This window comes from Falco peregrinus, chromosome 8 (assembly GCF_023634155.1).
Source record: "Falco peregrinus isolate bFalPer1 chromosome 8, bFalPer1.pri, whole genome shotgun sequence".
Lineage (NCBI taxonomy): Eukaryota > Metazoa > Chordata > Aves > Falconiformes > Falconidae > Falco > Falco peregrinus.
Genome location: NC_073728.1, coordinates 36,447,868 through 36,462,039, shown reverse-complemented (window position 1 = coordinate 36,462,039; position 14,172 = coordinate 36,447,868). Strand labels below are relative to the sequence as shown.

Sequence of the window (14,172 nt, the reverse complement as noted above, 5' to 3'; positions counted from 1 at the left end):
CACTAGTGAAAGAAAGATGCAAGCTTCCTCTGTACAACATGTTCCAAAGGACTGCATTAACAAAAACAGCTTTAATTTGTTTGAGTAGTAACAAAATTTTTCAGTGTTTTAAGAAATGAAGTGCTACTGCTTTGACTGTTTGTCTTGGAAAATGCATTTAGAAGTGAAGAGTTTTTTTTCTGGAAAAGTTACCTGCGGTTCTAACTATTTTTTGCTGGACAAATAGCTGTTGCAAATTCGTCAAGTTATATTATCCCTGCAAGCAAGCACTAGGTGTATTGGATTGCTGTACCCCTTCAGCTTTTTATCCTCCATGTGAGGAAGCAGAACTGTCTAGTTTAGGGAGGATATTATTGCAAAATATTTCTGTAGTTACAGGAAACCTGTAGCACTGACTGTATTACTTAGTAGGATTCTTGGTTATATAGACCTTATATATATATATATACCACCGTGTTGTTAATTGGTATTCTTGCAAGAGCAAAGTTCAAAATGAGATTCTTTGTCTTTGCAAAGATACCTTGCTGAAGGAGCCATGATTAATAAATGAAACTTTAACTGTACTATTTGCTTGGTTAGTATTGCTAACATTTCAAAAAGCATGACCTGAACATAACCTAGACACACAGAAATAGAAATTATTTTCATTGAAACATTTTTTCCTTCCCTGAAACTCGTTTTCATGAAACTGTTTTAGTATTAACCTCTTTCTGATGCAGACTATTTTTGTGTAGCAATATGATATATACCACACGAGTTTAGCCTTAGTTTCCTTCTACTTCGCTAATCAGTTCATCTGCATAAGATTTTAAAGATCTGCTTCTCCTTCTGGTTTGCAAAGTTTGTTGGAATCGTCTTGACACCAACACAACCAGGAGCTCTTTCTGTGCTCTTTGAAGTTTGAAAAAACTTGCAGAAAAAGACCAGAGCTTTTACAGGGCTAGGTTTTGGGTTTCTTTCTAAGTTCCTTCACCTGTGTTGTGTTAATTTCTGGATTCTCTCCAAGGTTTGCTGTAGTAAGAATCTGTAAAAGCATCTTTGCTTGGTGCTGGATACCTTTATGAGACTGTTCTGGTAGGGTGTTCTAGCTTGTGAGTATCTGGTTCTGGGGTTCTGACTCATCCAGCTTTGTGTGGTCCTTTAAGTTATGTGATTCTTTACATTTAGAAGAAAGCTTCAAAACACAGTGATGGGTTTTGTGTATAACCTCAGGTGTTTGCATTTTTTCTCTTTTGTGTGGGGATCAACAATAAGGTTTTGGACCTATGTGCAACTGAGGTGAACCAACACAGTGGACTTCTTGCTCTCTTCTCTATATGCATATTCACTTACCGGGATATGTTCTCTCACAGAGCTTCCTGTTTTGCTCTTCGTGTTTGCATTTTAATAAAAAATGCGGTTTTATTTTAAAGCTAATTGTGTTTGCACTTTAATGGAAAATGTAGTTTTATTTTAAAGCTAATACATTTCGAAATGGAAGGGTGGTTAAATCCTAGTGGAGACCAGACTATGTGGTTCCTTTCTATTTATGAAAGGTACTACTGTGTCCAAAGCCTATTGCGAACCCTACAACTGCAGAAGGGTTATGAATAGTAGGAAGATTGTAGCAGCATGTGCAATGCATCCCAATGAGATTCTGATGCTTTCGGTTAGGAAAAAATAGTAATTTTCTTGATAATGGACAGAGATTCAAATGCTAGCTACAGGATTCAGTGTGAAGACGGGAAACATTTAAGAATGAAATGGGAAAGAATCTGAAAGAATTTGCCGTTGTCTGTAGTGCCTTTTGCACAGTTAAGCTTTGCTGTTGAAAGTAAGTGTAACTAAGACATCTAAAACGATCTTTTTCCCCTGCTTTTCTGAAACTTTTGACCATGTGGGCTGAGCTTATAACAGGATATGAAACTGCGTATCATAGCTCTGATTTATATTCTTGGATAGAGCTATTATTAAGGTGTCATATGAACAGATGGGATATGAATGATGAAGCTGAGATTGGGTAACTACCAGTTGAGAGGAAATGACTAATTGAACTTCAGAGAACAAGAAGTCTGTCTTCTTGCAGTCAAAATATGTGAAACAAAAATACATATTTGTCCCTTCAGTGTAGCTGAAGATCTGTTTCTTCTGCTTTGACAGCATGGAACCTTTACGTTCATGTTGGCAGCTTGTTTGACTGCAATAGTATAGAACATACTGAAGTTTGTTTTAAATAGAGGCTGCATATTTTTAAGATTATATAAAGCAAAATATAAAGTATTGCTTTTTAACAGCGTAATGAAAGTATTAGGTGTAAGTTCTGTGTGAACGATGTAACGATGGGGAAGTCCTTTACATTTCAAATTTAATTGTGTTTATAACCTGGAAACACTTGATGATTTCCCTCTCAGTAACATAAGCTATTTTTCATTGCCCTAGTGTCTAATGGAAAAATTTTGGACTTGTCATATTTTGTAACTACATTAAGCAGGCATCTTTAAGGTTCCTATTCTAAAACTGTGAAAGCTACAGAAGATGAATGCTCTAAAAAAATTAAGTCATAAAAAAATTTGAATATCCTCAATTTCCACTTGCATTAGTTTTATTAACTTCTACCTCTACTATAAATTCATCTTGTGTGTCATGGCAAAACTTTTATCAAATTTAAGTGTCAATAATGTTAATTAATTGGCATAACTCGGGTGATTTTAAAACTGTAGCACTTAAGGAGTTTGGGTATGAACATTGTGGATCAAAGCAGTGATTCATGTGGCTAACTGTATCATTACAGAGGACTTAACACATTCAGATACTCTGACTGGAGCTTTAAAAACAATTTTGTGCACCTGATTCATATCAATCTGATGTGTCTAGTCAAATGTTTAAATGACAAAAAACGTATGGGTTGCAGGTATTGGAAGAAAATCCAAACTACATATGACAAAGACATTTCATCGTAGAGTAGGAGAAGAGAATAAATACTTAACTGAATAGCAAAATATCACTATAGGTACGTAACTTTCAAGCATATGGGTGTTTCTGTGGAATCTTTATTTGTATTGTTACTGCAGAAACAAGGAAGAGAAAACAGTGTTGATCATTTTACTGTGATTATCTTTTAAGAGCGGTTTTGTTATGGATAAAATGATGGCAGTTACTTTGTACTTCCATTCATTTACCAGCAACAAAATGATGAGTTTCTAGAAATATTTAAAAGCCAGCAACTTTGTCGCTATATGTTTCACTTCAGACCTAGTAAGTGGAAGTTTGTTGACATGAAAACAGAAGATGCTCTCAAGCAGCAAAGATTCTGTGAGCACAGTCTGAAAATGAGAGCAAAAAGAAACAGCACAACATTTATTCTTCGACAGATACTCAAGTCATCAGAGTTTTAAGGGGCTACAGTTCACTTTAATGAAAAAAATCTCATTTTATGGAAAAAATCCTGTGGTTGACGTATTTTTAAGGCTTTTTATTTTAATTACTATTCAGCTTGTCATTGTTGGAGAAATTTGTAAATCACTCTGAATTTCTTCATTCTATCTTGTTACCCTGAAAAAAAGAACGAGGGTCCAAATAGTTCACATATGCTAAAGACCAGTGCAATAGGATCTTACATATTCTCACTTTGATTTCTGTGTGTCTGAACTGGCATAATTAACATTTCATTATTTATGCAATTCTACTAAAATATAAGTTGATATGATGAGAAATGCTGTATTTCTCAGCACAAGTCAGCAAGGAACATTTGTATTCCTGTCCTCTTTACCACATTTCCTTACTACCAGATGCTACTTGGATGCAATAGACTCTGAGTTATAGCTGCATTTGTACATTTGCTCTGCTGTCCTTATATGAAATAATATTATTAAAGAAGATCTGTGGTTAATTCTTGAGATGCCTCTGCTCTCTAGCTAATTGCTATAGCCTTACTCATTTTCTGCATTTGTTTAAGGAGTTTAAGAAACCCTACAATGCTAGGTTGTTGTGCATTCCAATTGATTTCAGGCTTCAAACTTTTTAAAAAATATGATTAATGTACTGAAAGCTGTTGGCCTGTGAAAGAAGCTGCAAAAAGAAAGACTTGTTTTGTAAACTTCAATTCAAGTAATTAATGAGTATTAAATGAAAAAAACAACTAGTCTTCGAGCAAAAACTGATATTATTTTAAAATTCATTGTGTATCAGTTGTCTGCAAATAAATGTCTTTGCCCAGTTGCAGATCCCAGGTATTAAGGCCCCACAATCATGAGTTGCCACTAAAAATAATTCTCTTCCTGCCTTTTTTCCTCTGTAAATCTGTGCAGACTTGGGGTGTGTGTGTTGTTTTGTTGTGTTTCCTCATTTGTTTTCATTGCTCCATCCCTCACAACTTACAGGGTGAATGTGGTTACAAAGCTATTGCAAGTAGATAGTTTATATAAAAAATTAAATCATGTAAGAAATAATTTGAATTCTTGTTTTATATTAGTTGAAGGAAACTGATATGAAATTGGTAATGTCAAAATTTACACTGGCAGATGGAGTGAGCAAACAGCAGTATACCATGTTTCTCAGAATATCAAACATTTACCTCACACATCATGTCTGAAGCGTGTCAGTGTACATTTTCTGCTGAGATTTCCATTCTGACCACAGAAATGTCCGCTTTGGCCCCATGGCAAGATGCATGTTATTAGGTGTGATGACAGCTCTAAGTTTATGGTGCTGCTACAAGCATTAATCATTAATGTAAAGTAGCTGGGTTTTGTGCAGAAAAGAAGACTTCTGTTGTCGTTTTGGGCAGCTGCGCTAACTTAAGAGTACCTGCCACTAAAAAAGCAGGTCTGTATTACTTTAAAAGATTTTGGATATCAACATATAGAACATTTATATCTTGATGTGTTAAATTTTACTACAGACATAAAGACCTGGAAGATCTTTTCCATTTTTTCATGGAAGGAACATTGCATTTGAGTTACGTGGCGCAGTGCGTGCTTATCTAGTGATGTGGCATAGAAGTAGGAGAAGTTTCAGTTTCCTTGGAAGATGCAGTGTTGGGAACAGACTGTGAAGAAGAATTCATCCAGAGCAGTATCCATCAAGACTAGTTTGTGTCCATGACTGGAAGCTACTGGGGATATCAAGTGAAAAGCGCGAGCCAGAAGGGTGCTTTGGTCAGGTGGAAAACAAGCAAAGTGGCTTGTGAAGTTTATTCCTTTCTAGAGCTTAAAATATTTAATAATTTCTGAAACTTGGCACTTTTTTCTGTCAGTAAACATTTATAAATCCTCAAAGTGATGGACTGCATAGACCTGTTTAGTCTGTTGCTGTCAGTTCAACCAACAGCACTCACTGCTCTTTTTCTTGATCCGTGGTTTGGCTAAGCCCACACCCTTTGTGTGGCACTATGATACTGACTGGTGGAAGTTATTCTTCCAGTTTGCTTTTTGTCACAATTTAGAAAATGTTACAGTGCTTGAAAAATTTCCCAGATTACTTAGTAGGTGCCAGTAACTGCCAGTTACTTAACTGCAACCTAAGCAGGTATTGGTATCTAACTCTTGACAGCTCTTATGAAGCTGCAGAAATTCACTTTGTGCCTGTTGCAGATCTTGCCTTGGAATTCCTAGCATTAATTCTGGTCAGAAGATACTCGCTCAACCTGTATCTTCATGCAGTGCAGGGTTGCTATAGGAGAAAAGGGAACTTTTAAGTCATCACCTTGCTGTAAGACTTAAGAGAGTAGGTTGTCTCCCTGCCTCTTCTCTTCCCATTTTTCTCTTGGACTTGTACCTTCCTCTGCATTTGTTCGAGTGTATGAATTTAATGTATGTATTTTATCTAGAGGTAGAACAAGCTCTTGTAATTGTTTAGATAATGCTTTTGAATTGGGCAGGCTTGTTGGTTAGGTTTGGGGTTTTGTGGGTTTTGTAGGTTGGTATTTTTTGTCGGGGTTTTTCACCTTGGAAAAGTTTGTGAAGTAGTGTGAACTAGCTGAGAGCTGAGTTTGTGAAATAGCTGAGGGTACACATTTGGAGAGATGCAGCACCATTCATTTAATGGCTTAACTAAATGTCCATCAAATAATTTCCTTTGTCCTTCATCCAGTCCCAAAGATTTGATGAAGAAGCTTGCATGGGCTGGAAACATTTTAAGTTCCCTAGATGCTACTTTAGTTAAGAATGTACATACTAAATAATTTAAAATACCTACAAGAAATTCATACCAAAGGTAGCATTTAATGTTTAGAAAATGTAAATATTCTGAACAGAATTTACTGGTTTTGACTGGGGACTTGGAGTTCTCATTGTCTTTACATGCAGTAGCATTAACTAAGTGACTCCAAAATGGGAAAAAAATCAAGTTCATTTTCTAATACTTTAGCTAATACAATTGTAGGGGAGAGGGAATGTCTATTTCTTTTTCAAAACAAATGACAGCTCTGGAAAGCAGCTTTGTAAAATCAGTCTGACATAAATAATTCTTAGTCATGAAGCAGGAAAAACACTACTGTTTCTGAAAGAAAAAAAAATTGAGGATGCACTTGTTGCCTTGAAAATGTCACTTAAGATTACAATTAATATAGTACTAAACCAAAGCAGCAATTCGGTTTTACAATGCAAGTTCTTCGGTAATGCTAACAAACTGAAAATACATTTTTAGAATAATTGGCATACTTACTTCCAAGTTCAAAGCAAATTTATTTTTTGTAGTTGGTATCTGCAGAAATGAAGTCCACTATTTTTCCTTTCATTGATTCAGTAAATCCATAACTTAAATTTATAGTAAACAATTTGTAAGTATTGGTTTGTCTGTGATATTTACTATTAATTTCTACTTTTTTCCCCTCTCTTTTTGTTTCTTATTTAGGTGTATGATTGCTGATGAGGTAAGAGATGTTCCTGTTGCTTTAACGCCATTTTTCTTGTGTTAATGTACTCCATGCAGATGTGACTTTGTTCATTTGAGAGATGTGGGCAGAAAGGGTGGTAATGAAAGAAGCCTAATTTCTGTGATACTCAGCAGGTATTCTGAAAATATCTAAGTGGAGGAAAAAAAATGAAACCTGACATAAGCTTAAAGGAATCCTTAAAAAAAAAGGTTACTTTAAATTATATTTAGGTAGGTTAAATCTCCTGTATCATTAAATTTTAAAAATATTAACTCAGTAGATATTTTTTTTTTTTAGCACTTCATAATTATATGGCTAGCTAATTTTAATGGATTAAGAGACATTCCTAGCCCAAAGAGTTGAATTTTGAACAGATATGCCTTCCAAAGATGAATTTTCTTAAATGCACTGGTCATGGTAATAGTGAAATTCATTACTTCCATACATTTTTAAATTTATATTTTATTTCATATTAGGGAAATTTGACTCCAGCATTTCTTCCCACAGATAACACATTTTTGTAATAGACTATAATGTTCTAGATGTATTGTCAGTATAAAACCTTACTGAAAAAGAGATAATGTTTGAGGGTTGGTATAGTCTTCCAGTTCTAATTTGGGTTTTCTTAAAACACTAGGGGGGGGTATGCATTACTGGGATTAAAACATCTTCTCATACTATAAAAATCTTATTACAGCTGGAGATAAATATCTTGGCGTAAAATGTGAAACTTCTGGAAACTGTAGAATACAAAAGCATTCCGGGGAGAAGAAAAGGGAAGCTTGGGAAAAATCAAAATACCAGCAGTAGCTATTTGTTTATTAAAACAATGTTTCTTATTTCCTTCCCTGAATGCAAAAATAAACTGTGTATAATTATATTAGCAATAAAAAGTACTGCAAGTTATATTTATTCTGAGATAAGTAATGTATATTTCATAATGACAGTAGGTCTGGCTCTGGAGGACGTACTGTGTGCTGGTGCATATCTTGCACTTGCTGACATTATCTCTACAATAAGAAAAAAATGTTAGTAAAAGAAAGCATCCATATTGGGAACTTGTATGCAAAAAGAATTTATGTCTGAAAACTAGAGATCGTATCGTTATTGTACATATACCTGGATAATGTAATTATGTAAGGATTAAAGTATAATAATAGTAATAACATCTTTTTGAAAGGTATTCTAAAAATATGTTGCCATTCTTTCTTGGAGTGGGGCCAAACAACATTTTTCTCCAAAAATTTCAGGTTTTCCATGTCATCCATTTCCATGACTGAGAAAGATGTGTTTAAATCAAAAACCAAGACCATAATATTTTCTACAGGTTTTCTTATCTCTCAGCATTCTTATGATCCAGACTGGTGATTAGCTATACGGGATCTAGATTCAGTTACAGGTGTGCTGCTGCCAAGACACTTGCCTTTTATTCCCTGCTCATTTCAGCTCAGTTGCCTGGATCATCACCAGTGAGTGACTGGGCAGTCTGAGTTAGGGAGACAACGGTGGCAACAAACAAAAAATGAATGTTTTGGCGTTTTTTTTTTACTTGAATTTGGTTTTAGCTGGCTCAAGTACTAGTGGTGACATAAGTGGGGCTTGCAGGAAAATGTTAATGAAAACTACAGTTTTAAATGAAAACTTAGTTATCACAGTAGTTTTCTAACTATTTTTCTTTCTAGTAATAGTAGAAATATTTGTTACATTTTCTTCTATGCCTGGGAAATCTCGTGATACCAGTCCATTTAAACTCAGTACTGAGGATATAAATAAGTTCTTCATTAGATCTGTACCATGAGTAGTTAGACAGCAGCAAATCAACTCAAAAGTCCACTGGACTCTGTGGAAAACATGAACAGACTATTCTAAGGCCAGTCTCTGCTTTAGTGCTTAACAGCAGTCTGGAACTCTCTCTTGCCATGTGAACAAGTAGAGAAAATAGCTACAGTCTTTGATAAGATCTCGGGGGGGTTATTTTTTAAACAAACCCCTGAATTCTGAATCTTCTATTCTTCTGTTGTTATCTTAATTCGTAACTCATTAAATGGGAGCGTTCCTTCCTCAACAACATAAAGCAAATACTTTCTTGTTAAATATATATCTTATAAATTGTATCTTTACCCACCACCTTGTATGTAATTCTGAATTCTCTGCTAGGTGGACTTCCTCTTCTCTGTTACAGAACAAAGAGAAACTATTAGCTATGGTGAATGAAAGCAGTAGGTTTTTTTATTGACCTACTGAGTCAAAAGCAGAGTTCTTGATATAGGTCTTCCTTTGTTCTTCAGTTGCGTGTGTAGCTTAGGATAAAGCTGTCATTTTTATGTTAAGACGAAATCCCATATTTCTCTTTCCATTGCATAGTCTTTTTAAGATGTTTTTGGTAGCTTAAAAAGTTAAAAAGTTTGATCTTTATGGTCCACCCTACTAAGGCCTGGAACAGAAGATCTTCTGAAATGAATGGAAATACTGCTTTTAGTTTTAATGAGTTCACTACATATAACATATGTATTAATCCATTTAAAGATAAGAATATTCTCTCATAAAAGATGGTCTGTGGTAACACATGGATAATGAAATAGATACTGTCTAACTAAAGCACTTTGGTTTTGTTTCCTTTATCTGGTTCTGTCTTTGCAAAATATTTTTGGTTTTCTGAATGGAATAGGCTTTCTGAGCAGAGACTTCTGTTTTTAATGTTTTTCTTTTCTTTTTCTTTTCTTTTCCCAGATGGGACTAGGTAAAACAATTCAAGCAATTGCCGTTTCCTATTACTATAAAAACGAATGGCCTCTCTTAATTGTAGTGCCGTCATCTCTGAGATACCCTTGGGTTGATGAGATGGAGAAGTGGATTCCAGAACTCTCTCCAGATGATATTAGTATCATTCAGAACAAAACTGATATTGGGTGAGTAAAGTTTGTTATTTTTCTACAGAAAGGCTTGTTCAACATCCCCTGTTAAAGCAGGGCCACCTAGAGCCGGTTGCCCAGGTCTGTGTCCAAGTAGTTTTTTAATATGTCCAAGGATGGAGACCCCACAACCTCTTTGGGCAACCTGTGCCAGTGCTCAGTTATCCCTGCAGCAAAACCAAAAGTGTTTCCTGATGTTCAGAGGGAACCTCCTGTGTTTCAGTTTGTGTCCTTTGCCTCTGGTCCTGTCACTGGGCATGACAGAAGGGAGCCTGGCTTCATCCTCTTTGCACCCTCTCTTCAGATATTTATATACATTAATAAGGTCCCCCTTGGGCCTTCTCATCATTAGGCTAAACAGTCCCAGTCAGGCTTTCCTCGTAGAAGAGGTGCTCCAGTCCCTTAATCATCTTCATGGCCCTTTGTTGTACTCTTTCCAGTACATCTGTGTCCCTCTTGTACTGAGGAGCCCAGAACTGGACACAGCACTCCAGGTGTGGCCTCACCAGTGCTGAGTGCAGGGGAGGGATCATACTGTTCACCACCTTTGCTGCAAAGGTACCGTGCTGGCTTGTCTTCGACTTGGTGTCTTCCAGGACCCCCAGGACCTTTTCTGCTAAGCTGCTTTCCAGCTGGGTGGCCACCAGCCTATATTGGTGCACGAGGTCGTTACTCCCCACGTGCAAGACTGTGCACTTCTCAGTCTTGAACTTCCTGAGGTTCCTGTCAGCCCGTTTCTCCAGCCTGTCAAGGTCCCTCTGGATGGCAGTATGATTCTCTGGTGTATCAGCCATTCCTCCCAGTTTTGTATTATATGGTAGTTACTCATCTTTAAGAGGTCTGGTTTTTGCAAAGTAGCAAGTGCTTGTCTGCTGAAAATTAATTACTTCAGTGTGTCTCAAATTGAGCATATACAGTTATTTCTTGGTTCTGATGAATTAGCTTTACTCGTTAGCTTCTGTAGAACATCTTGAACACATTTTTGGAAAACTGGTATATGTTACAAAACAAGAAAGTAATTACTGTTAAAATCCTATTTAGCGCACTGAGAAAATCTGTAAGTTAGAGTAAGTATTCTCTAAATAACTGAAAAGGTCATCGTGACCTAGGCTTTCTATCTTTAGACTTAATAGCATGAATCCATCAAAGAGAGACTACAAGTCTTGTGTGTTATTAGAATAACTGCTATTACACTGAATTACGAGGGTATTTTTTAGTCTGCTTTACTGTAAGTGACTTGGTTGATTTCATGGTAATGTCTAGATGTTGTTTTAAAGCTTCTGGAAAAGGGAGACTGATCTTCGTGTTGTCTGGGGAGTATCAGAAAGTGACTTGACCACCAAGATGTGCAGATGGGACAGTAGCTTGGAACCTTCCTTATGGTACCCAGAGAAATTCAACTGAAAATGCATGAATCGCATGCAAATAATTAAAGTTTAATCAAGGGTAGCTGCTACTGATGGTCAAAATTTGTCATAGGAATATAGGAATTAAAATAAGGCTCCAATGACCCTTTTTTTCTTTTAAGCTATTTAGCTGAACCGCACGCAAACTTAATGCTTATAGTGCTGAATACAGAAAGGAGAAATTTGGAGTAAGGGAAATGGTGGCAAAAGTAAATGGCAAACAGAATTCTGTTCATTTTATCTCTTAAGATTTTTAAAAGGAGTAGATCCTAACCATTATCACTTGCTTTTATTTAACCACAACAGAAGAGGAAAACTTGGGTTTCTGCTTGTTTCACTCCCAGGAGACTTCCTAGCTATAAGTGAACTAGCTGTTGAACTAATTAATATTTTAACATTAAAAAGTGTTTTATGAATTTGCAAGAAAATGCAAATGCAAAAATACGGCTGCCAGACTTGGTTTAGCATTTTGTTAAATTCTGCTTCCATATGTTCAGCTTTAATTTCTCTCAGTTCTTTTCTTCAAAGTTGCTTTTCTTCAAAACTTCAGCAATGAAATGTATTGCTTGAATGTTGTTTAACTTCTTAATTTAAACAGGTTAAAATATATTTATGCATCAGTTCAGGTTCTTACAGTTTCTGACTGCATTTGAAATCGGATGTTTCTTGAATAAATTGGTTCCACTAAAAATAATTTTATTTGTAATTTTTGTTATCCACCCATCACAAAGGGGCAGGGGAAATTTTTGTTTTCCTGGATGCTACATTTATCTGTATAGTAACAGCCATAGTCTGTAGTGCATTGACCACAGTGCCGGTGCTCTCTCTAACCGTTACCTCTTCTTCTGTGTCCAGAAGCATGAATGTGCACATCCCCATACTTTCTTTCTCTTAAATACTGAAGGAAGCTTCAACTTAGCGGTTATTGGTTGTTTTTATCTGTTGCTACTGGAGAACAAATAAAGACAGACTACAGCAGAGCGGTCGTGTTGGACAGACAGATAGACCAGCTACGACTCTCATTCTGGTGACTTGTCTAACAACTTTAAGAGTTCCTGTGCTTCTCAAAGGCTCCTGAAAGGCCACAGTGCTCTCTAGTGATTTTAAAATCAATTTGTGCCTCCGGCCTATATATGTCTTTAAATTTATTGTAAAAAGTTCCTTTCCAATTAAGTACCAGTTTTTCATCTTGTGCCTTGTTGATTCCCTGCTTCCAGTTTTTTGTTTTCTTTATATTATGTTTGAGGAAAAAAGCTGGATATATAGCTCTGATACAAATTTTTTTTCAGGTGGTGAGGTTCAGCCTGGACTGTACTTTTTTTTACAGTACCCAAATACTCAGAGACAGTATAGTTAGTCATCTTAGTCTGCTGGTGAGGTAACTCAGTACACAGAGCAGTGATAGCTTGTATAGAGACATTATTACCTCAGGTGTTTGAGTGCTGTTTACAGAGCATGCTCACAGATCTGACTTGTGTGGGTAACTTTTTATCCAGAAGGTGGATTTTTCCCCTGTGATACTCCTGCAAAGGAGCATAAGTTGAAGCAATGCAACCAGATAAATTAACTTCCTTTTAAATGCAGTGTGTCTTTGGAAAATGGTTATGAAATGTGTGTGATTTATGAATGTGAGCTGCTAGAATGTTTTAAACATCAAAACCTGTTATTATTAGCCTGACAGCCCACTAATTAATCAATCCAAAAGGCGTCATGCTCACTTTCTCAAAAAAATTCATTTGGTATAATTAGTTTGCTATATTAATTTTCGTACAATAAAAATTCACTGAGAAAACTTCTGTATTTTCTCTTTTAGAAGAATATCAACCAGCAAAGTAACGATTCTGGGATATGGCCTGTTAACTTCTGATGCACAGACTTTAGTAGACACTTTGTACAGGCAGAACTTTAAGGTAGTTGTGATTGACGAATCACACTATATGAAATCCAGAAATGCGACCCGCAGCAAGATTTTGTTGCCAATTGTGCAGAAAGCTCTTAGAGCTATTCTTCTTACTGGAACTCCTGCTTTAGGAAGACCTGAAGAGGTATTTGACATATTGTGTTCTGTTTTCATTTTTTGTAAGGATGGTATCAGTAATAAATGAAGAATTTTGTAGTTTTCTTGAATGTATATAATTACATTTATTAATTAGGAACCCCAAGTAGTAAGAAACAAAACCAATGTCTTTGAGTTGATTATCTTGATGTTTTACAAACTTGTTTCAAACTAGTGTTCAGGTGACTTGAGACAATGTTTCTTATAAGAAAATAATCTCGCATGTGACAGACTGACTGTTGGGGGAAATAGAAAATGAAGGAGCCTCAGTAAAGAACTATTTGTTTGTACTGCGTAGGAGAGTCCTTGGTAGACAAGAACTTGCACGTAATCTTATACTTCATCATCTAATACAGGAAGTCCTTTGTTTATTGCTGATCTTTTGAATATTGTATTCTTGCATAAGTGTTGTATTGCGTAAGTGGAAAAAATATATCCTGTGCTTGTTGCAGTCCAGAAAGACAAATTTTCCTTTGAAGGAATTTCAAATTGTGGAATTGGGGAGGAACAGAGAGGAAACCAAAAACCACTTGGGTTTTTTACTGAACTCAAGAAAACTGCTTTTATTTATCAAATGTAGAAATAAATGGAATGTAAGAGCTGATTTATATCCAGGGAATTTATAAGGGTTATATAAGTAATACCTTACGCTTTACAGTTTCTTGTTGTGTAAATAGAACTTATGCCCAAACCCTTTGAATAATTTAATTTTTTCAGAGAAGTTACAACTTGAGAAGAATATCTACTGTATGAAAAAGGGCTTGGTGTATCATAAATGTTTACTTAAAACTTTAAAATAAATATTTGTATCTATGGGTGTGGATCATTATGAAACTTCCTGCTCATGTACCAAAGACACTGCAACCAACCCTGGAAGAAGAATTGAAGTTAGAAAGCATTATACTTTTATACAGTGCATTGATACCAAGACCGGTAAGCAACAAT

General features: G+C 35.8%; 1 protein-coding gene across 10 annotated transcripts in view; it reads left to right on the top strand.

Annotated features, from left to right (window-relative positions):
* ZRANB3 (zinc finger RANBP2-type containing 3) overlaps nucleotides 1-14,172 on the top strand; it is a 51,856-nt gene that overhangs the window by 17,017 nt on the left and 20,667 nt on the right. For 7 of the 10 annotated variants that reach the window (XM_055812416.1, XM_027793889.2, XM_027793883.2 and 4 more), the window contains exons 3-5: nucleotides 6,832-6,850; nucleotides 9,584-9,762; nucleotides 12,985-13,216. In XM_055812416.1, coding sequence (XP_055668391.1) covers nucleotides 6,832-6,850; nucleotides 9,584-9,762; nucleotides 12,985-13,216 — 430 coding nt within the window. Of the gene's footprint in view, nucleotides 1-6,831; nucleotides 6,851-6,909; nucleotides 7,084-9,583; nucleotides 9,763-12,984; nucleotides 13,217-14,172 lie in introns of all 10 variants that reach the window. The other 3 variants (XM_027793890.2, XM_055812415.1, XM_027793888.2) reach the window with 3 other exon arrangements.